General features: G+C 49.8%; 2 protein-coding genes across 7 annotated transcripts; both read right to left on the bottom strand.

The window, feature by feature from the left end:
* Positions 1-59: 59 nt before the first annotated feature.
* On the bottom strand, positions 60-4153 carry TMUB2 (transmembrane and ubiquitin like domain containing 2). 6 transcript variants are annotated; one of them, XM_057714980.1, is made up of 4 exons: positions 3733-3982; positions 1857-2134; positions 1568-1745; positions 60-1317 (listed from the first exon to the last, which is right to left on the bottom strand). In XM_057714980.1, the coding sequence occupies exons 1-4, from the start codon at positions 3951-3953 to the stop codon at positions 951-953; spliced, it is 1044 nt and encodes a 347-aa protein (XP_057570963.1). In that variant the 5' UTR covers positions 3954-3982; the 3' UTR covers positions 60-950. The 6 variants fall into 6 exon arrangements, with proteins under 6 accessions (XP_057570963.1, XP_057570966.1, XP_057570967.1 ...); XM_057714983.1 differs by having other exon boundaries at positions 60-313; positions 1183-1317; positions 1568-2134; positions 3733-3981; XM_057714984.1 differs by lacking the exon at positions 3733-3982 and adding an exon at positions 4065-4153 and having other exon boundaries at positions 1568-2134.
* A 6900-nt stretch (positions 4154-11053) lies between these two features.
* On the bottom strand, positions 11054-19328 carry ASB16 (ankyrin repeat and SOCS box containing 16). Its single transcript, XM_057714978.1, has 5 exons — positions 18973-19328; positions 15639-15906; positions 13450-13942; positions 12782-12895; positions 11054-12259 (listed from the first exon to the last, which is right to left on the bottom strand). Exons 1-5 carry the CDS (start codon positions 19271-19273, stop codon positions 12074-12076), a joined length of 1362 nt encoding a protein of 453 aa, XP_057570961.1. The 5' UTR covers positions 19274-19328; the 3' UTR covers positions 11054-12073.
* Positions 19329-22494: the final 3166 nt, after the last annotated feature.

Here is a 22494-nt window from a genome sequence, read left to right as displayed (position 1 = left end):
TTCCCATGTCACTGGGGGCAGAGCAACAGCATTCTCTTAATGTCACAGGAGACTCCACGGCCACAAAATGGAACTTTATTCAGTCACAGATAGTGACTCTCCATCCAAGAGCCCCAGCGGCAAGGGCCTGGGGCCCAGGGCTCTGTACCCAGAGCTCCTCCTTGGAGCTGGGCAGGGTAGGACACTGGCTGATGGCCAGAGCTGCCTCCTGCTTACAGCCTTAGGCCTGGCAGCAGCTGTGGCCCGGCCTCTCCCAATGCTGGGGGCTTGGCGTTGTGCCCCGATCCCCTTCCTGACTGAGCTCTATAAAGGACTATTAAAAAGAAAAAAAAGAATATAAGCAAAGTGCTTTGAAAAAAAGAACACTGGAAACTGTCCAGAACACAGAGAACACCCTACTCCCGCTACAGGGTGGGGAGAGAAGGTAGAGGTGGCCAGGTGCCTACAGGGAAAGCTGACACAAACTGCACTCCTGCCTGTGTGACTTTTAGTCTCAAAAGATGGTTATTCCACTAAGGAACCGAAAGACTCTCCAGGCTCCCTACAGAATTATGCTGGGGCCATGCTGAGCTGCCCTGCCAGGCAGCCCTGGGGGCTGAGTAGACATGCAGGATGATGGAAAGAGCTAGGGCCACAGCTGGGAGAGAATCCTCAGAGCCCAGGCTCCCCATTGAGCTGGGCCACCAGCTCAGCTCTGAACTTCAGGACCTTAAAAGTGAAGGAAGATGACATTCTCATTTCTACCTGAGTTGTGCTTGCACAGATGGGACTTCTGTACCCTTGTGGACGTGAAGGGGAGGCCCCGTGCCTGCCTCCTGGGTCCTACGGAGGAGGACCTGCCACATCCTTTCCACCCTCCCTTCCCAGGCGCTTGGGCCCAGCTCTGGCCAGGAAAGGGGGGAGGCCATAAAGGAGGAAGACCATGCCTTTCATTTTTCTCCCTATGGTCCTTATCGTCCATACATCCCAAATACTAGGAAGCTGAAGAAGACAGTGACCCCCACCAGGGAGACAGTGGCAGGTGCTGTGAAGAACTGACGGTAATTGATACGGAAGTACCAGACCACACCCAGCAGCACCACAAACACAGGCACCATGAGGCTGCCCACACTGACGCCGAGGCTGGGTGGCTCAGTGGCCGAGGAGGGGGCCAGGGAGGCCGAGGGGCCTGGAACAGCTGACCCAGGGGGTGAGCGGTGACAGTGAATCACACAGTTGTCGGTAATGTTCAGGGAACGCAGTGTGCGGGCTGGGTCCTGCAGCAGGCGGCCCTGGTAGATCAGTTTCATCTGGCCCTCCTGTCCAGGGAAGTATTTACTGTAACGATGAGGGAGACAGAAGCAAAGACGGGGCAAGGAGTGAGAAGGCCGGAAGGCCTGGACCAACAAAGCAAGGCACTGGGGGGAGACTGCAGGGTGGGTTTCTAAGGAAGTATTCCCTTTCCCGCCCCGTAGGGGCTGCACCTGATGCTTCCCTGCTGCGCCCATGTCTATACCAGCCTCCTCCGAGGAGACCAAGGGCTGGGGGAGTGGGGTACAAGCAGCCTCCCACTTCCCAGCCCACTTACCTCTTCAGAGCACCCACAGTATCCTCTGGCCTGGCCACAGCCAGCTCCTCGGTGTCATTGAGAAATTTGAGCCGCACGTTGATGAGACTGGGGCTGGGAGGTAGGCAGGTGCTATCCTCAGATCTCAGGGGCGCCTCTGGACCACTGCTCCCCGGGCCCGCGTGTCTTTTGGGCAGGCCTTGGATGTCAAGCAGATGCTCAAGGCTGGGCTCAACACCACCCCCAGCTCCAGGTTCCCCTGTGGCGTCTCCCCCACCTTCGCCAGCCTCTTCAGCCTTCTCATCATTACCCTCTGATGGATGGGGGAGTTCGGTTGGCTCTGGGGTGCCTTGGCCTGCCACCAGATGGTCCACGTGCCCCAGGTGGAGGATGGATGTGTCGCCAGATGACACAATAGTGCCCAGGAGCTGGTTGCTACTGCTGTCTGCTACGTAGGTAGAGAGCCAAGCTAGGACCAAGGCTAGAATCAGCACCACCACACCTGCCACCACAGTCACCTCATTACCCACACCCTCAATAAGGGTGACATCAGAGAGTTCCATGGCCTGGCTGCTGACTGGGTCCACACTGCAGGAACAAAGGGGGAGAGCATCAGCAGAGCAGGAGGGGTTGCAACCAGGTTTCCTGTTTGTTTAGGCTCTAAGTGACCCAGCCCTGAAAGAAAATGGAGTTCAGTGTCCTGTAGAGGCACAAACCTTCCTAACTCTGAACCCCCCAATCTACAGCTAAAGACTCACCCTTTGCCTCTATCGTGAAACACAGGCTTTCAGATTCCACGCCCTTCCTCTCTCACATTCCAACCCCTCACTAAGCATGGATCATCAGGAAAACCTTACAGCTTTGTTGCTGCTGCTACTATTTGCTGCTGTTTTGGTAGGTGGGGAAAACGTTTGCTTCTTTGAGCCCTGAGTTTCTCTAGAATTCCTATCTCTTGGTAAAGCAACTATGCCCCTCTGAGACGCCTCTAAGGTGGCTGCAGAGAAACCAAAAAAGCCTAGAATATTTTATCTGGGGCCCCTTTGGAGACATAGTGCAGCCACTCTTGCCAGATTGTGTCACTTGAACCCAATCTCATTCATGGTCATGGATCTAGGTCCAGATGTCAAGAGCCAAAGAAAATTACTTTATCAAAAGCAAAGTCAGACCACCCCAAAGGGACAACGCTACAGGCGTCATCAGCAGACACTATGAAGCAGACACTCGGTCCGCCTCCTCTGAAATTCTTCCGGCAGCAAAGCAGGACAGACACCAGAACCACCAGCCTCCTGGGTCACTGGAGGCTCACAACTGCAAAACCACTACCTGCATGGAACTGATTCCGACAAGATTCCAAAATGGCTCTCACGATCCATATCGCAATCTCCCTTCTTGTGCTGTGTGCTCGCTCGGCAGTTTCTTAGAAAGGCAGGAAGGATCTCTGCTTGCTCCCTGGAGGACCTACTCTTTCCCTTGGAGAATCTGCTGCTTTCACAGCTGTCCCTGGGCAAATCCAGCTTGATGATTACCATCACTAGATGGTTCGCAGAGCACCTATAAAATTTCATTATATTTATCTACCAGCCCATCTCTTTACTAGACTCCCGGAAGATAAGGAGCACATGTATTTCTCTATGTACCACAGTGGCCAGCATAATCCCACAGTAGCTGCTCAAAGAATATTTGTGGGACGTATCAACATCTGAATAGTTTTCACATCCTTATTTAGTACATGGGCCCTTAAGTCAGAAAACAAAATAAACAAAAAAACCAAAAGTAATTATAATCCCCGTCTTGCCTCTTAACTAGCTCTGTAACCCAAACAATTTTCTCAGAGCCTCAGCTTTCTCATCAGTAAAATGGGGTTAAAAATAGCACCTACCTCATACGGCTGTTTTGAAGATGATGGGAAATCATCGATTGTTTAGTAAACAAATAGTAGCAATTATTTATCACTCCCACCACTAACCCCTGATGGTAAGAAGGTTAATGTCATTAACCCCGATTTACAGAAAAGGAAAATGCGGCGAACAGAGGCAAAAACGAATGGCACATCCACAGGGAACTTTCGAGGGGGGGGCCGGGCACGACCCCAGGTCTCCCTCCTCAGAGGCCTTTGCTCTCTCCTCAACCTGTGGGCGACCCTGACGGCGCGGTGAGGAGGGGTCCCCGATCCGGCCTTTTCTTACGCGAAGCCTCCGCGTTTGGGCGGTCCTATTCCCGCGGCGCTGGAGAGGGGTCCGTGGGTCCACCCAAGCCGAAAGGCTGCCCAGTTCCGGCCGCCCAAACCCACTTCTCCCAACCCGCGAGGGGTAGAACCGGGTGAGGGGGTCACAAACCATCCACACCCCTCAAACCTCGGGGCGGGGCCGGGAGACTGGGGGCGGGGCTTGAGTACGCGGGGGAACATGGGAAATTAAAGGGGATCTGGACTGCTACTGCGCCTGGATAAGGAAGGAGGTCCTCACCTGAAACTACAGAGTAAGTGTTTTGACTTCGCCAAGACGGCCCGTGGACTCACCTTTCTGTAGGGGCCGGGGGAGGGGCTGGCTAGCCCCAATTCTGTCCAGGGTCCTGTCTCTTCCGGCTTCTCCCGGAAGCTGTTAGAACCAGAGACAGGAAGTCCCGCCTCCGCGCCTTGCACTGATGACGAAAAGCTACGTAAAGCGGGCTGACGTAAACGTATTCTTTAAATAAAAGGGACAGGTTCCTCAGCGGAAGGAGGGGCGGAGTCATTGTTGGCGGGATTGGCCCTCCCGGGGCTGGGCCACGGCTGGTGGGCGGGGCCTAAGGAGCCCTGGGGTAAGGGGCGGGATCAGGAGGGAGTTAGGGGAGGTGCCTGGGCGAGGGGTGTGGCTTCGCGTCTGGAAGTCCGAGTGGGCTGGCACCGCTGGGCAGACCCGAGAGGCGCTTTCCTCTTCGCAGCCTTCTTCTTCCGTCCTTGCTCCCAGCCTTCTGGGCTTGATTGGATTTATCACTGCTCTGCAGCGCGCACTGAGCTCCGGGTTAGCGGAATCAGCTGGGACTGGTCTTTCTGATCGCAGAGTTCAACTCAAGGCTGGTCGAGATGACAGACAAGGAGACAATTTAGTCACCGTCCGGTGCTCCGAGAATGCGGCCCCAGGTAGTGGGAAACCTTGGTAAATAAGGCAAGAAGCATTTCAAAAGAAGGCACAGATTCATTGCAGGCTTAAGGCACAGGAAAAGCAAGGAGCCCCAGGAAAGGCAGGGGAAAAAGCTTCAGCTTACAAGAATTTATCCAGATTTTTGCAGTTCTGGGCTTTTTGCTGTTGTTGGTGAACTATTCATTGACGTATAAATAATGCAGATGGGCAAACTCGAAAGCGAAGAGCTCGGTAGTTTTCACCAAGTGAACACAGGACTCAGATCAAGAAATAGAAAATAACCCCCCCCCCCCCGCCAGAACCGCCCTTCAGTCCTCTTCCAGCCACTAACTTCCAAAAAGTAGTCAGTACTGTGATTTCTGTCACCACAGATTAGTTTTCTGTTTTTGTATTTTGTATAAGTGGTATCAGACAATATGTATTCTTTGGTGTCTGGCTTCTGTTTTTCTCTCAATCTTTTTTTATTGTGGTAAAATACACATGACATTTACCATTTTAACCATTTTTAAGTGGCTGATTCAGTGGCATTAATTCACAGTGTTGTGCACCCATCATCACTATCCATTTCCTTGTATCTGTTTTCCCTTCTCCCCCGTTATTCTACTTTCTGTCTCTATGAATTTGCCAGTTCTAGGTACCTCATGTAAGTGGAATCATACAACATTTGTCCTTTTTTTGTCTGGTTTATTTCACTTAGCATGTTTTCAAGGATCGTCCATGTTGTATACCATACCAAAATTTCATTCCTTTTTAAGGCTGAGTAATATTCCATTGTATGTATATTCCACATTTTCTTTATCCATTTATCTATCAGTGGACATTTGTGTTGTTTCCACCTTTGGGGTATTAGAAATGATGTTGCTGTGAACATTGATGTACAAGTATCTGTTTGAGTCCCTGCTTTCAATTCTTTTGTCTGACTTCTTTTGATCAACATTATGTTTGTAAGATAAAAGGTACTGTTTTAATTTCTTCATGAATGTACCTTTTCGGTTTAAAGTTTGGTGTTTTTATTGTGATGAACACAGGAGAGGGCAGGGCATCATAGTACCGTTAAAGAAAATGTTAAAGGAGTACAGATTTACCAAGTTAAGTTCCAAACAGAGAGAAGAGCAGGTTCAAGGGCTCTCAATAAATATTTGAGGGAGTGAAAAAGCACTGAGTTGAATCACTGTTAATGCTTTTGAGAGTTTATTATATATGCCAGCTTATTATATGCCAGGTACTGTGCTAAGCACTCCATTTCATGGAGCCCTGTCTAGTACCTCATATTGTATCCACTTTACAGATTTGGAAACTGAGGCTCAGAGAGACTAAAATAATTGTCCAAATTATGCAGTTAGTGGTATAGCTAAAGTCATCCAGCTCTCCCTCCCTCTCTGTATGTATGTCTTATTGTCAATATTTGGTCCCCTACTATTTTCACTTAGCTGTTACCATAAAGCATTTCACATGTCAGAGAATATTTTTATAGCATCAGAGCATATTTACATAGCTGCTCAACAGTATTACCTTCCACGTTGCAGTATAATTTTTAAATTAATCACCTCATTTAGATAGACATTTAGATTGTTTTCAGTATTTTGTTTTTAAGCTGCATTTGGATAAACATCTTTGATGACAGTTATTTGTATACATCCATGATTTGTTTTCCCCTAGGGTAAATTCCCAGAACTGGAATTACTGGATCAAAGGATGTTCACATTTTAAGATGTTTGATGCAGGGTGCTGCATTGTCCTCTAGAGGTTGTACCTATTTTCATTCCCATAAGCAGTGTGAGGAGCATCCCTTAATGTTCTCTTCTCAAAAAACAGAGTAGAGGCTAGAGGAACAGGGAATAGATGGGGGAGGGGTGGCTTGAGAGATGTGCGAATCCTGAAGATGTTTATAAGCCAAGAGGAAAGAGCAGAAGAGAAGTGAAGATAAATGCAATCTGAGAAGGGAATAAATGACTGAGCAGTGGCCTCTGGAGCCAAGGAGGGCTGGGCTAACCTCTGGGTTTGCCCTGCAGAGGATGTGGGGAATCTGGCTTGCCCCCTGCCCCGAGTACCCGAACCATCCATTTGGGGTTAGGAACATGCACTCTGTGTTCCCCAGGCTGCATGGACTGACTTCTGCCAGAGCATTTACCACACTACACATCATTTTTCATTTTTCTGTCTTACCAAATTCTTTGAAGGCAGGAACTGTGTTTTGTTTGTTTTTATTCCAGTATTTCCAAAGTCTATCCAGTGCCTGCATGCAGCAAGTACTTGACAAATTTTTATTAAATGAATGATAGATGCAGTCAGAGAAGTTGGGGAAAGAGATAGGATAATCTGAGAGAGTTGTCTCATCTGCTGGCCAAAGATAAAGTCTTTTTTTTTTTTTAATTGAGGTATAGTTGATATCTGTTTCAGGTGTACAACAGTGATTCACAATTTTTAAAGGTTATACTCCATGTATAGTTACTATAAAATATTGGTTATATTCCCTGTGCTGTACAATATATCCTTGTAGCTTTTTTATTTTATATGCATGAGTTTGTACCTCTTAATCCCCTCCCCCTCCCCTCTTCCCACTGGTAACCACTAGTTTGTTCTCTGTATCTGTGAGTCTGTTTCTTTTTTGATATATTCACCAGTTTGTTTTATTTTTTAGATTCCACATATAAATGATATTGTACAGTATCTGTCTTTTTCCGTCTGACTTATTTCACTAAGCATAATACCCTCCAACTCCATCCATGTTGTTGCAAATGGCAAAACTTCATTCTTTTTTATGGCTGAATAGTATTCAATTTTATATATATATATATATATATATATATATATATATATATATAATTGTGATATGTATATATACCACATCTTCTTTATCCATTCATCTGTTTTTTTTAAGGACTTTTATTGAGATATAATCGACATACAATAAACTGCATATATTTAAAGTGTACAATTTGATTTTTTTTAAGAACTTTCATTGAGACATAATTGACATACAATAAGCTGCATATACTTAAAGTGTACAGTTTGATATTTTTTTCTTATAAGTATTGTATATATGGCAATCCCAACCTCCAAATTCATTCCACCTCCCTCCCCGCCCCACTTTCCCCCTTGGTGTCCATATGTTTGTTCTCTACATCTGTGTCTCTATTTCTGCCTTGCAAACCAGTTGATCTGTACCATTTTTCTAGATTCTGCATATATGTTAATATACGATATTTGTTTTTCTCTTTCTGACTTACTTCACTCTGTATGACAGTCTCTAGGTCCACCCATGTCTCTACAGATGTCCCAGTTTCATTCCTTTTTATGGCTGAATAATATTCCATTGTATATATGTACCACATCTTCTTTATCCATTCATCTGTTAATGGACACAGGTTGCTTCCGTATCTTGGCTATTGTAAATGTTTCTGTGAACACTGGAGTGCATGTAACTTCTTGAATTAGTGTTTTCCTTTTCTTTGGATACATACCCGGGAGTGGAATTGCTGGATCCTATATTTAACTTTGAGGAACCGCCATACTGTTTCCCACAGTGGCTACGCCAAATTTACATTCCAGCCAACAGTGTACATTGTAAACATTCCCTTTTCTCCACATCCTCTGGCAACATTTTTTATTTTGATCTTTTTGATGACAGCCATTCTGATAGGTGTGAGGTGATACCTCATTGTAGTTTTGATTCTCATTTCTCTGATGATTAAGGATGTTGAGCATCTTTTCATGTGCCTGTGGGCCATCTGTACGTCTTCTTTGGGAAAATGTCTATTCAGGTCTTCTGCTCATTTTTTAATTGGTTTGGTGTTTTTTTGTTTTTTGTTTTTGTTTCTGATGTTGAGTTGTATGAGCTGTTTATATATTTTGGATATTAACTCCTTTCCGGTTGTAATCATTTGCAAATATTTTCTCCCATTCAGTAGCTTGTCTTTTCGTTTTGTCAGTGGTTTCCTTTTCTGTGCAAAAACTTTTAAGTTTAGTTAGCTCTCCAGAGGTGAAGTCTTAAGATAGCCATGGCAGTGAGGAAAATGGATGGAAAGGAAGAAGGAAGGATTGGCTGGGGATGGGGATATGCTTGGAGTATCCTTGGGATGATCGGCAGCTGGGATGAAGGGTTAGAAAAAGTGGGGGCTGAGTCTGACAAGGGATGCATTTTGTGAGTGTGTACAACAAAGGACAGGATGCAGTTGAGTTAGGGTGTTTTGAAAGAGGGGCTTTCAGGGTTAAGTTTTTGAGGGTGGAGGAATTATGAGAGGAGAAGTGAAGAAAGAAGCCTGCAGTTGGGACTATATCACTGCCCAAAGCTGGTCTCTTACATATAATAATAATTTAAAATTAACAGAGTATTTTAATGGATTTTAGCTCCTTATCTGTTTATTTTTCCTAAACTATTGAGCTTGAGTATTTTTATACCTTTATGTGCAGTTATGATGGCTATAGAGTGGTGAATGGATCCATAAATCCTGGATGTTGCCCTAACTGTTTACAGTGAATCCGTTCTGTAAAAAATCAAAAAGTGCTCCTTCCCTAACCGTTACATGGTATTTGTTTCATGTTTGCGTATTTGCTAGGCAAAAGGATGTCTGTTCCTTTAATTTGCATTCATTGAATTACTAGTGAGTTTGCACATCTGCCATGTTCCATCAACCACCTTGTAAATTAATAGTTTAGCACTTTTGCCTTGTCTTCCCTTCAATTTTTTTCTTAATTTCACAAAAATCCATGGGTACACCCCTTTGTAAAACATTCAAATGCCGACCATAAAAAGCCCCACTGGCACATAGTCCCTCTCCGCTCCCCAGAGGGGAATATTTGGGCACCTGCCTTCCAGGCCATTTTCTATTTATCTCTAATCATGGGGTTTGGTTTTGTTTGCCGTACATGTTGTATTCCAACCTTGGTAACAGTCTTGGTGATCTTTCCAAGTTAGTGCATATGCTCGTCACTTGGAATCCCTCCCCACTTCTCTCCTGCTGTGGGTACTACCCTTTGTAAGGACTGAATTGTATTCCATAGTATGGATTTGTTTACCATTTCCCACATGTTGAGTTGTTGCAAGCAAGGCTGGAATGAATATTCCTGGGTGTACCAGCCTTTTGTGTACCTGGGGTGCAATTAAGGGCACTGCTCGATTGCCCACTGAAGAGGCAATTTCCTTTCCGACCCATAGGGTGAGCAAGAACTTCTGTCTCCATATCTTCACAGGCACTGCATAATATTAATCTTTAAAATGTCTCCTGGGAAATCCCTGGGAGTCCAGTGGTTAGGACTCAGTGCTTTCACTGCGGTGGCCCGGGTTTAATCCCTGGTCAGGGAACTAAGATCCTGCAAGCAACATGGTACAGCCAAAAAAAAAAAAAAAAAAAGAACCCAGTCTAGTAGGAGAATTATATCTTATTGTTCTTTTAATTTGCATTTCCCTAATTACTGGCGAGGTTGAACATGATGATTCATTGCTTTGACAGATATTTGAGTGTCCACTCTCTGCAAGGCATTGTACAAGCACCAAGTCAGCAATGGTAAATAAAGCGGATGTCTTTCCTGCCCTTAAAAATCAAGGAAATGAAATCTTTTAGTGGCAGATACTTTTTTCATAATTTTGCCTTTTACTTGTGTTTATGAATTGGTGCTTTTATAACCAAATTTAAATTTTTTCTATATCCAGATTGATGAGTCTTTTATGCTTTTATCCTGGAAAATCTTCTCTTATCCCCAAATCAGATACATAATCACATGCATATTTTGGGTTTTTCTTAAAGCAGATATTTGTCATTGTAAATGTAACAGAAAAGGCCATGCTTGTTGGGGTCTGCCTGCTGTAAAGGGGGGGACAGCCTGGCGTCCTCCCCTGAGAGTGAGGCTCCTGGCTTGGCCCCAGGACTAGAGAGGATCTCCCTCTCTTCTCGGACTATTTTTGGATCTGTGAAATTAAAGCAAAAATTTCATCCAGAAAGGAGAGGTTGCAGCTCTGCATAACAAGGTAAAGGACTGTCTTCGTGTTGGTGAAAGGAAATCCCCGCAGAGACAACTTTCCAGTTGAGGAGGGGAGGGGAGGGTGGGCAACAGCTGTAGGAGGCCGACCCAGGACTCCTGATCCATCTCTGCCATGTGACTCCAAATGGTAAATGACAGTGGAGAGCCCAGGGTCCATCACCTCAGCAAAGGGACAGGAGAACAGGCTGCTGGGACCCCGCTCCTCCGGTGGGTACTACAAGCTCAGGGTCTGGGAGGGTTCCCGTGTTGTTCGTATACTCTTTTTCCTATCACGAGAGTAACAAGTGCTCAGTGCAGACAACTTGAACCACAGAAGAGTACAAAGTGGGGGAATAAATATTCAGCTATAGGTATCTCAGCCACATTTCAACCTAAGAACAGCCACACTGGTTCTGTGCACAAATCATTTATTTGCATTCATAGAAACTGGCTTGGCTTGAAAATCTTTCTCTTAAAGATGAATGGTGATAATTTTGACTCTGGGACCAAAGGAGGAAGTGGGAGAGAGAGGGGAAAGCTGGTGGCTGGTCCTCCTGTCACGGACCCTCAAAGACCCATGAGTGCAGTGACCATGGTTTAAGACTGTGCATCACTGGGGGGTGGGGAACGCCTACCCAGTGCAGAGAAGGCTCTGCAGAGAGAGGGCTATTGGGCCAAGTCTTGAGGATCAAATCAGCTTCAACCAGGGCAAAAAAAAAAAAAATGGGAAGGATAGACCAAGCAGAGGGGACAGCACATGCAGATGCCTGGAAGCAAAGGGAAGCAGGTCATATCTGACAATTGGTAACTAGTTTGCAAAGGCTGGGTTACAGGAGCCTTAGAAGGGAGAAGGGGGATCAGGAGGACAGAGAGCTTGGCGGAGGCAGAGGCTAGAAAGTTTGTCTGCCTTGTTGAGTTTTTATTTTGGCCTGAAGGTGGTGTGGAGACACTGAAGGGCCTGATCCAAATTGTGATTCCCAAAGATCGTTCCGGCATCCTTGCAGGGCATGGATTTCAAGACCAGTCAGTGAGGTCCTCCCTTGCAGTGACAAAGGCAGGTCAGGCATTGGCAGTACAGCTAGAGGCAGAGTCTGTCACTCTTTAGGAGGCTGAACAGGTACATGGGTAGCAGGGGAGAGGGGACAACAAGGATCACTTCCTCCTGGCTTGGGGGCTGCCTGGATGGAGAGGCCATCATCCACTTAGGCAAAGGAGGAGGATGCGGGCAAAGATGGAGCCTGCAGACCTTCCCATGGGAGAAAGAAGCTGAAGTTCAGGTCGGGCTGGAGGTCAACAGGTGGCTCAAGAAGCCAGTTGAGGGATGAGCTGGCCCCAGAGGACATGCAGAGTGTGGATGAGAAGCCAGGGACTGGTCCTCCACAGTTGGGGGGGGAAGACTGATGGAGCAGGCAGGACAGGCTCTGGGAGCAGCTGGACGTGGGATTCACTGGATACGCCCCTCCACACGCAACAGCAGGTAGTCCCTGAGGAGCGGGGGCAGGGGGAGGCAGGCGGCGGCCTGTCGGCAGCGGCTACCCAACTGAGTTCGCACGGCCAGCCGGGCCAGGTGCTGCAGCCGCCTCGGCTGGTTCACCATGCACAGGGCTGAGCTGTAGAAGGCTTCGTGCTCCTAGGTTGGGAGTGGAACAAGGTCAGATGGTCCAACACCCTGACTGCCTTTCCATCTGGGGGTGACCTAGCGGTGGGACCCTGGGATTTTGCAACCTGCACCCATGTGGGCATTCGGCACATCTTGAAGGACTCAGATTCAGAACCAAAGGGCCTGCAGGGGTCACGGGAACTGGGACCACACTGCAGGGCAGAAAGGGTCTCAGCCATGTCTGCACCCACCCCAACTCCAAAGATGCTGGCATAGTGCCCACTGAGTCAGAGATGCCTGATAAATGTCTATACTGATGTAGGTAGGAGAGAGGCTAGAGAGTTGTGTGCAATTAAAGGTTGTTCTGAGCTGCCAGGGGGCAGGGGGACCCTGGAACCCAGAGGTTTCACTCTGCCCATCCTCCTCCGGCCCAGGGTCTCATTTGCTCCTGACTCCAGGAAGCCCATCCTGGAGGGACAGGCCTGGGGCTCATCCTTCCTCTCTATGTCCTCCAGAGCCCAGGAGGGAGTTGTGCTTGTGGGGTAGACTCACCTGCCACAGCTCTGGGAGCACCGCCTCAACCCAGGTATCACAGGATGGGACACAAGGGTAGGCATTAAGTAGGACTTCCAGGGCCTGAGGGAAGTTGGCACAGTGTCTCAGCATCTAGAAATCAAAAGAGAGTCTCAGGCTAGAAAACAAAAGAGGGTCTCAGGGGCACCATGTCCCTACCCAACAGCCTGGGCCAAAATCACATTCACATCCAAATCTGTTTTTGTTTTTCGTTATTTTGTTTTTGGGGGGTTTTTGGGCCGCCCCACGTGCCATGCGGGATCTGTTCCCTAACCAGGAATGGAACCCTCACCCCCTGCAGTGGAAGCGTGGCGTCTTAACCAGTGGACTGCCAGGGAAGTCCCACATCCAAATTTGAGAGGCCAAGATCTGAGTGCCTCCTCATCCTTTTCTAGCCTCTGTTTGCCCCACCTTCAGGTGTGCTCCAACCTCCTGGCCCCAGCCAGTTTTCTTGGGGGCTTTTTTTCTCCCTTGGACACCCTCCCTCATAGCCTTCACTGGTCCTTCCCAAGATGGGGACAGGCCTGTAGCCCAGAGGGTGGGTTCTCTATCTCTTGGCCTCTCTTTCCCAGTGGCTGGGCAATTCCAGCTCCAGGCCACCCCTCCCCCCAATCAGGAGCCTGCTTTCAGAGGCCCTCCCTGTGCACCTCAGGGCGCACAGGCTGGGCCCCGTAGTCCAGCAGCGCGGCGAAGAGGACCTCAGGCTCCCAGTTGGGGGCGTCCTGGACGGCCTGTAGCGCACAGTCCATGGGCGTGTGGCCCGCCCCATTGGGGGCTGCAGCGCAGGCCCCGTGTTGCAGCAGCAGCTCGGCCAGGCCCCCGCAGCCGTTGGCACAGGCGTTGTGCAGCGGCGTGTGGCGCTTGCGCCGGGCCACCCGGGCGTCGGCCCCGGCCTCCAGGAGCCTGCGCGCAGCGGCCTGGTGCTGCCGACTGCTGCCCGGGCCCTCGGCCCCCGCGCACGCCGCGTTCAGGGCCGTCTCGCCCTGGCTGGAGCGCAGGTTCACGTCGGCGCCGTGCTCCAGGTAGAGAGCCACGTGCTCCTCCAGGCCGCGTGCCGCCGCCACGTGCAGGGGTGTCACCTCGCTGTCCCGCGCCGCCAAGTTCACGGTCGCTCCAGCCTCCAGCAGCAGCTTGGCGCACCTAGGGGCAGGGTACAAGGCCCGCCCCCCCGGGGACAGATCCTGAGGGACCAGGCCTGGCTTGGGAACCCCTCAGTCTGCTGCCACTCCTGACCCCTTCTTCCCACCCCTCTTGGCTCAGGCGAGCCTGGCACCCACCGCCAGACTCACGGAAGCCCCATGACAGACAGCAGAGCTGGAAGGTCCATCCAAGTCACCAGGAGCATTTCGGTTTTCAGCCCAGAAAGGTTGTGGTGCAGCCCAGGACACACAGCAAGTTAGTAACTGGGCGGGAATTAATACCGCCTCAGACCGTCCCTCCCAGAGTCTAACCTCACTCCCCAATCAGATTGCGACCCCAAGGCCTAGTTCTGAAACACTTGTCAGTGATCTCCTAACATTTTGATAGCACAAAAAGTCTTGAAAACCCACTAATGTGTTCTATGAAGCATAGAAAATTAAGGAGTATGACCCCCAAAGAAAACAGAAATCCTAATTAGTGAAAAAAAAAAAGTCCTAAATAGTATTTCCTTCCCATCTCCTAACATGAAGACCACCCTTCTCTGCCAGCCACACCCACTCCAGCAAAGGAAGGCACCTGGGTCCCGTTTATTCCACTTTCCCCTGGAGAAGACAAACAAAACCAAACAACAAAAACCAGATTTGAGGGAGCACGTGTTTCACAGTCTTCTAGTTCTTGGAAAAATTATAGGTCAGAACACTGTTGAGGCAAATATGCATCACTAACCTCGGAATAGTAAGCTAAACACGCTGCAAACTAAATTAATGATAACACTAAACTAACAGTAATTTTAAAAGCCAGAATGGTAGCCACTGGAAACTCAGGAGCAGATACATCAACCCCAATTAAACGCTGATGACCAAGTGTCCTTCCCCCAAACCGCCAGAGTTCCAGCTCCCTTCAGTGCACATGTCCAGTAGGTGCTTTGCTCAGTGGCCAAGCATTGAGTAGCAGCCAGCCAGCCACAAACTACTTAATTTATTTCCTCAGTAATTTCTAATCAGGCTAATTTCTGTTTCTACATACTAAATTTAAATAATGCTAAGAAGCTCACTTAGTAGGGTTCCATTCTTACCTCACTTAAAAGGATCAAGTCTGCTGGAAAGTGCACCACATGCCCATAAGAACTCAAGAAAGGACTGGAAATTTTGGATCATTTCTGGGTCCATGGCTGATCTAGATCTGTGTAGGGAGAGGTCCCCAGCACGTGGGCTGTGGAATGTCTTCCAGGAGCCCTTGACTCCTTACCCCTGCCTTGTCTGTGGACCTGACTTGTAAAAGTGCAAACACCATCCTGTAGGGGGTCCAAGAACCTGTTGACCTTAAAAAGGTGGGAGGAGGAGGTGTGCCTCATACTAAGATTGGGAAACACTGGGCCAGATCTTTCTTGATGCCTACCTCCAAACAGCTAGGAACGTGGCTGTAGAGGGTTCCCAGGGAATAGGACACTGCAGTTGGAAAAGGCTTTTCCCAAAAAGCAACAGGGCTTCTGCCTCCTGGACTTAGCTGATGTGACCTTGGACAAGTCACTAAACCTTTCTGAGTCTCAGTTCTATCACCATAGAATGAGACCTGTCTCCCAGGCTATTGTGAGGACATGTGTTTCTGGCATGTGAGCTGGAGACACACACACACACACACACACACACACACACACACCCCCCCTCCCCAAACCATCTAAACCCTGGACACCTACTGTAAGGACTCAGGGGCTGTGCAAAGGTGCAAGGGGGTTGTGCCTTCCTCAGACAACACATTGACCTTGGCGCCGAAGGTCAGCAGCAACTGCACGCAGTCGGACTGGGCCCGGGCACAGGCCTCGTGCAAGGCTGCCCGGCCCCCAACCCGAGCATCCAGCTCAGCTCCCTGCCGGATCAGGTAGCGGGCGCAGTCGGTGTAGCCTCGGGCAGCAGCGATGGTGAGGGGTGCCGTGTGCTTGGCCTTGGGGGTCAGCACCCAGAACCCTGGAAAGAGCAGGCAGTGTTGAGGGGGGTGGGTTTGAGGCTGGCAGGCAGGGCACAACTGACGTGTACAGTCGTGTACAACTGACGCTGCCCTGCCCTCTGTATGCCTGGCTGAAAGGACACAAACACTGTGCCCGTCTGTACCTGTGGAGAGGGGCTTGCTCAAGCCCCCAGTTGGGACTGTAAATTGGAATAGGCTTTTAGAACAGTTTGTAAGACTTCCCTGGTGGCTCGGTGGTTAAGAATCCACCTGCCAATGCAGGGGACATGGATTCGATCCCTGGTCCGGGAAGATCCCACATGCTGTGGAGCAACTAAGCCCATGAGCCACAACTACTGAGCCTGTGAGCCACAACTACTGAAGCCCACGTGCCTAGAGCCCGTGCTCCACAGCAAGAGAAGCCACTGCAATTAGCAGCCCACGCACTGCAACGAGTAGCCCCCTGCTCGCTGCAACTAGAGAAAGCCCGTGTGCAGCAACAAACACCTAATGCAGCCAATAAATAAATAGTTTGTCAGTCTGTAACAAAATATAATATGTGTGTCATAGAAAAAACACTGAATTGCTCTTTTTTTTTTTTCCCCTGGCAGCACTGAGAGGCTTGTGGGATCTTAGTTCCCCCAGCAGGGATCGAACCCAGGCCTCGGCAGTGAGAGTGCTGAGTCCTAACTACTGGACTTCCAGGGAATTCCCTTAATTGCTCTTTAAAACCACAAGGACAGGGCCTAGGTGGCGCAGTGGTTGAGAATCCGCCTGCCAATGCAGGGGACATGGGTTCGATCCCTGTTCCAGGAAGATCCCACATGCCGCGGAGCAACTAGGCCCATGTGCCACAACTATTGAGCCTGTGCTTTAGAGCCCATGAGCCACAACTATTGAGCCCATGTGCCACAACTACTGAAGCCCACACGCCCAGAGCCCGTGCTCCACAACAAGAGAAGCCACCCCAATAAGGAGCCCGCTCACCGCAACTAAAAGAAAGCCCGCGTGCAGCAACAAAGACCCAACACAGCCAATAAATAAATAAGTAAATTAAAAGAAAAATAAAACAAAAAAAACACAAGGACAGCTAAGGAGGGTGATTCCTGTTAGGGAAACCTCTGGGTCTTTGAGCTGCTGGTGGAGTCCTTAGCTCTTTTTGTTAACTTCGGTGCTCTAGTGTTGGGGAGGGGAGGGAGTTATGCACAAGCGGGCCTGGAACTAACTTGGGGAGTGGCCAGAGCAGAGCTGTAGAAGTCCTAGGATGCTCCTGGGGTGGAGAGAGTGGTGTGGAAATGGGGGGAAGGGCAGAGGGGGAGGATAAGAGGTAGAGGTGGGGAAAGGAAGAGTGGGAAGAGAGGTTAATTGTGGCATTGGTGTTGGATTCCAATTGTAGAAATAGCCATAGATGGCTAATATCCTGCTGTCAGTTGTTTGCATTGTAGGGAAGTAAATCCCTGGGTTTCTTAAATCTTGGGTAAAGCATGTTTTGTTTTCTATTAGGATTGAAATTAAGGCCAAGTCCCATTTGGGAGATGGAGATGGTGGACATGCTGCAAGAGACCAGGATGCCCTGGGTGGGGTCACATCTCTAAGAGTTGAAGGACTCTGGCCCGGAGGTGACTGTGAGAGCATAAGCTCTTCAAGGATTTTGAATCCCCGTATCTGTGAGTGGGTTTTTAAAAAAATAAATTTATTTATTTTTATTGGTTGTGTTGTGTCTTCCTTGCGGCATGTGGGCTTGCTCTAGTTGCCACTAGTGGGGGCTACTCTTCGTTGTGGTGCAAGAGCTTCTCATTGCGGTAGCTTCTCTTGTTGCAGAGCACAGGCTCGAGGTGCGTGGGCTTCAGTAGTTGTGGCACGCGGACTCTAGAGCACAGGCTCAGTATTTGTGGTGCATGGGCTTAGTTGTTGCACGGCATGTGGGATCTTCCCGGACCAGGGATTGAACCTATGTTCCCTGCATTGGCAGGTGGATTCTTAACCACTGTGCCACCAGGGAAGTCCCTATGAGTGGGGCTTGAGGCAATCTCCTGTCAATCTTTTTTGGGGGGGGGCAGGGTTCGGTCTTTTTTTTTTTCTTTTTTCTTATTTTTTTCGTTTTCTCCTGCCTGAGAACAGAGCGACCATTTGGTTTACATGGACAAACTCTCCGGTCAGAATAGAGCCTAAGAAAGATCATCCGCAAAAAAAAAAAAAAAAAAAAAAAAAAAAAAAGATCATCCACCAAGTACACAAAGATGTTGGTCATGTGTTTGTTTAAAATTGTTTTTTCAGGGACTTCCCTGGTGGTCCAGTGGGTAAGACTCTGAGTTCCCAAAGCAGGGGGCCCGGGTTCGATCCCTGATCAGGGAACTAGATCCCACATGCCGCCACTAAAAGATGCCATGTGCCACAACTAAGAAGTCTGCATGCAGCAATGAAGATCTTGTGTGCTGCAACTAAGACCCAGAGCAGCCAAAATAAATAAATATTAAAAGAGTTTTTTTTTTTAAAAATAAACCTAATCTAACCAATCTATTTGGGGGCTAGTTATATAAACCATGGCACACCCACACAATAGAATTTATGCACCTATTTAAAATATTATGTGAGTAATTCCCTGGTGGTTCAGTGGTTAGGACTCCAAGTGTCCACTGCTGAGGGCCCAGGTTCAATCCCTAGTCAGGGAACTAAGATCCCGCACAGCGCGGCCAAAAAAAATAATTATGTGGACTTACAGTTATCAACATAGAAAGATGTTACATGAAAAAAACAGGCTATAAATAGCATCTGGAGTATGATTTCATTCTTCAAAGAAAAAATATTCATGTGTGGGTATATATCCAGAGGAAAAAAATTGCATTAGACCATAGCTTTGTTCTTATGTAGTTCATAAAACATGTTACTACAACTTTAATTCTGAAAAGACATACAAACCACTAACTCTGCCTCATCTCTATTTAGGAGGGAGCTAGAATGGGCAGTGGGAGGGTACGATCTAGTCTATGGCCTAGAGGAGGGTGACGGGGCCCAGGCTCCCTCCCCTCCCCACCCCCACCCTCCTCCCTCTCCCTCCTCCCCTTCCCCCACCTGGTGCTCCCTACCCTGTTCAGCTGACCAGGCCAGCTGGTTGCTCACAGTCTCCACAATCATGTTGGCAGCGTCCTCATCTTGGAACAGGGCTTGGATCTGTCGCAGGTCACCGGAGAACAGGGCATTGTGCACAGCTGGGTCCCGGCAGGAGCGGCGTGGCCTAGTGAGTCGGGCCTGGGAACGTGGGGGGTACCTTTGGCTCCGGCACTGCTGGGCCACAGCCCGCCTCCGGTCCTCCCATTCCAGCCACTCCCGCTGCAGTCGGAGAGAGCGCAGGGTGGAGGAGGTGAAGGGGAAGGTCTCCTCTGCCATGGGGAGGGATCCAGAGGTCTGGGCAGAGCCGGTTCCCTCTGTCCGACTGCCACCAGTGCTCTGAGGAGCCACCCTGCCCCCTCACCTGGGACCCAGAGAAAGGAGCAGCTGAGGCTATATTTAGGCCCTTCACTGCTCTGGCAAACACAGTTTGCCCAGAGTCATGATCTTGGTGCAGAGAAAGTGTTGGGCCAACCCCAGCTTGGGGCTAGGGACAGCCCCTGCCCCTGTGGATACCCTCCGATTGGGGAGCTGGCCCTCAGCTGAGCCCCAGGTCCGCATCCTCCCACTTCTCTGGAGTGAGCATCTTGGGTTGGCAAGGTCCAAGGTGAGTGAAACAGTCAATCAGGGAAATGGACAGGACAGAGAGGGAGAGCCAGAATCCCCAGGCCTCTCTGATGTTGTCTGGAGGGCAGACCCCTGCCCAGGAAATAAGGGCACGTCAAGACAGAGTTTGAACAGCTCTCCTTGGCATCTGCACTAACAGCAACAACTCTGCACATACAGGCACAGGGCTTTAGCATACTTAAATCACTTTTATATCCATCTTTACTCAGGTGACATATTTCCTGGTTCGCCCAGCTAACCACCAAACTTGATTTTGACAATAAATTTTATGATCAGGCTAATTATCACAGTTCAAACACCTCTGAGATGGGTGGTCTTGTGTCTGTTTTACCGATAAGGAACTTAAGGCTTAGCAAGGTGAAACTACTTGCTCAAGGTCTCAGCTTGTGAGGGGGGAGCCAGACTAGGACCACAGTGGGTGTGATTCCATAGACAGGGCACTTCAGTGAGAGAGCCTCTCCCCACCTTCCAAGCAGGACAGCATGGTCCCTAACACTGCCTTCAGCAAGTCTTAGTTAGGGGTTTTTCTCCCCCGAAGCTTGTAAAAGGGCTCACATGCCTGCTTGACGAGGAAGCAAGGGCTTGACCTCCCAACTCTGGGGCCCAAGGAGAATTTCAAGCCACAAACCCACTCACTCAAAGTGGCTGTGCTTCCAGGAGCCTCTAGGGGGAGGAATGAGGCCGTGAAACAGCACTAGCTGCTGTGGCTGCCGAGCAGCCAAGGGGAGGGCAGGAGGGAGGTCAGCCCCGCCGGCCGCAGCTCTCCTCAGCCAGTGGGTGGCGGTGAGGGGCCCCTTAGCCCCTCAGGGTCAGCCTGTCCCCATTCTCCACTGGCTGCAGGCCACAGCTGCCCCAGTCCCCAGTACCACACCCCCCTCCCCCCTCCCCCCCTACACACACACACACACACACACACAGAGTTCTAGCTCCCATTGTCACATGTTCAGTTACCATCTCAAGGCCTTTAACCTGGACCAGCCCAGCCTCCTACCTGGTAATCCCTTCTATGGCCACAAGCCCTCTTCTGCTCCACTGCCCAAAGGGAAGGATCTGTCTAAAACAGTTCTAGCTTGAAAACCTCTGCTGACCTCCGAGCCCTGCCCTCTCCAACCAACCCCATGCCCTGGTTTGGCCTCACATCAGGCAGCATCCTCCCCACGGCTCCTCACCCTTCCCTGCCGTTCCCTCTGCTTGGAATTCCCTTCTGACTCACCCCTCAAAGTCCACCTCAAAAGTCACCTGTTCTAGGAGACATCTGCTTACGTCTCCCAACCCCGCGGTTCCAGCCACTCCCCAATCTGTGCTCCTGGAGGACCTCGTGTGCTGTGTCAAGCCCCTGCCCCCAGATACTGTGGACCACAGCCTGCTGCTCTGGATGTGGGCTCCAGAGCGGGACCTGAATGGATTCAGTTGGGTTTCTGAATACGCAGCAGGACCTGGCGCACAACAGGTTTTGTCGCGGTGTCTAGGAGTCCTTGGCTTGTCGCAAGCCGGGCTTTTACGTGCAGCACATTGACTGAAGGCTGCGGTTCCCCCTCAAACACTCATCTGCCTGCCCAAGTAGGTGGCAGCAACCTGGGCCATTTCAGGCTCTGCCCTTACCCCACTCTGGCCCCAGCTTCTTGGGTGGGGGATCCCAGAGGAGGAATGAGATCATGCCCAGCGAGGGCTCGAAGATCCTCAGAGAAAGACGCCTCTATAAACGCAGCTGTGATTAACCCTGTTGGCACTCATTCGATGTTTTCATTGCCCCGCCAACGGCCCAGCTGAGCATCTACAGCTGGGTTCCCAGGGTTGGGAGCTGGCAAGGTGGGGTGGGGCCAAGAGGGGCCTTCCCCTGACACTCATGGTGAGTGGGGCCCGAGGCTGTGCTGACCTCCCAGCCTCTTTGCAGCCTTCTTGCCACAAGCCTGAAGGTGCTGTGCTCTGGCTACAGGTCAGCCCCCAGAGATACCATATGTTGTCTCCTGTCCTTCGTCTTAACTTCTTGAGGCCTTTACTTCAACCCACCCATGGACCTATAGGGAGCCCAGTTTTACTGGCAGGAACAGTGCCAGGCAACTGGATACCAAGTCTGCCTTCTGGGAGCTCAGAGACTGTGGGGTGATGCAGCACACCAGAAAGCAGGACACCTGTCAGGACTGTGAGCAGTAGAGACCAGAGCTCAAGGGAGCTGAGTGGGGACGGGGACAGGCGGTTTTTGTGCAGGAAGACCACCGGCGGCACAGACGGGCTCTGGCCCAGATCCAAGCTAGAGAGGCAGAACTGGGGAGTTAGCAGCACAGGGAAGAGAAAAAAGAACATGGTGCGCTTAGGTAGGAAGACCAAGTGAGAGTGTGCAAGAGCAGTGCTGGTGAATCAGCTTCTTCTTGTTCCTGGGCTTGGGCCACAAAAGCCTTCTAGAACAGAGCCCCACGGCCACAAGCAGCCAGCTGAACATGGAGTTCCTAAAGCACTTGCTCATTTCAGCTTTGAGACTGGGATCCGTGGGATCAGCTTCTCTTTGGAAAAAGGGAGACTTAACGCCTTCTCCCAGAGCCGTACCAAGCCCATTGGAGGCCCCGACTCACAGCTGCCTGGTGAAGGCTGAGGCGGAGGCAGGCGAGGCTAGGCATCAAGCTGGGGTCTTGAACCCACACCCCCTCAACCATGGGTTGAGAGAATCTTCCTTTCCTTCATTCCAGAAAGGAAAACAAGGTTGGTTGGCAACTTGGTATAATTAGACCTTTTACACCCCACCCATGACCCTTGTCCAATTCTTGCCTGAAAGGTGGTACAGAGAAGCTACAGTGGTGAAGAGTTGCCTGGCAACAAAACAAACAAAGTAGTAGTGGACTCTAACCCACGATATAAAATAAATACCCACAAGTCCA

The sequence above is a fragment of the Hippopotamus amphibius genome, chromosome 17, assembly GCF_030028045.1.
Source record: "Hippopotamus amphibius kiboko isolate mHipAmp2 chromosome 17, mHipAmp2.hap2, whole genome shotgun sequence".
NCBI classification, from domain to species: domain Eukaryota; kingdom Metazoa; phylum Chordata; class Mammalia; order Artiodactyla; family Hippopotamidae; genus Hippopotamus; species Hippopotamus amphibius.
Note: the sequence above shows the minus strand (reverse complement) of the source record. Positions and strands in the feature narration are given on the sequence as shown.

Excerpts from the sequence above, each read along its gene's own strand:
- TMUB2 (XM_057714979.1), bottom strand. The coding sequence starts at position 3,953 with ATGTTCCCCCGCGTACTCAAGCCCCGCCCCCAGTCTCCCGGCCCCGCC. Across the intron at positions 2,135-3,732 it reads CCCAAACGCGGAGGCTTCGC|TGTGGACCCAGTCAGCAGCC; the intron begins GTAAGAAAAGGC and ends TTGTTCCTGCAG. Across the intron at positions 1,318-1,567 it reads ACTGTGGGTGCTCTGAAGAG|TAAATACTTCCCTGGACAGG; the intron begins GTAAGTGGGCTG and ends TCATCGTTACAG.
- ASB16 (XM_057714978.1), bottom strand. The coding sequence starts at position 19,273 with ATGGCAGAGGAGACCTTCCCCTTCACCTCCTCCACCCTGCGCTCTCTC. Across the intron at positions 15,907-18,972 it reads GGCCTGGTCAGCTGAACAGG|GGTTCTGGGTGCTGACCCCC; the intron begins GTAGGGAGCACC and ends TGCTCTTTCCAG. Across the intron at positions 13,943-15,638 it reads ACAGCCCCTGAGTCCTTACA|GTGCGCCAAGCTGCTGCTGG; the intron begins GTAGGTGTCCAG and ends CCCTGCCCCTAG.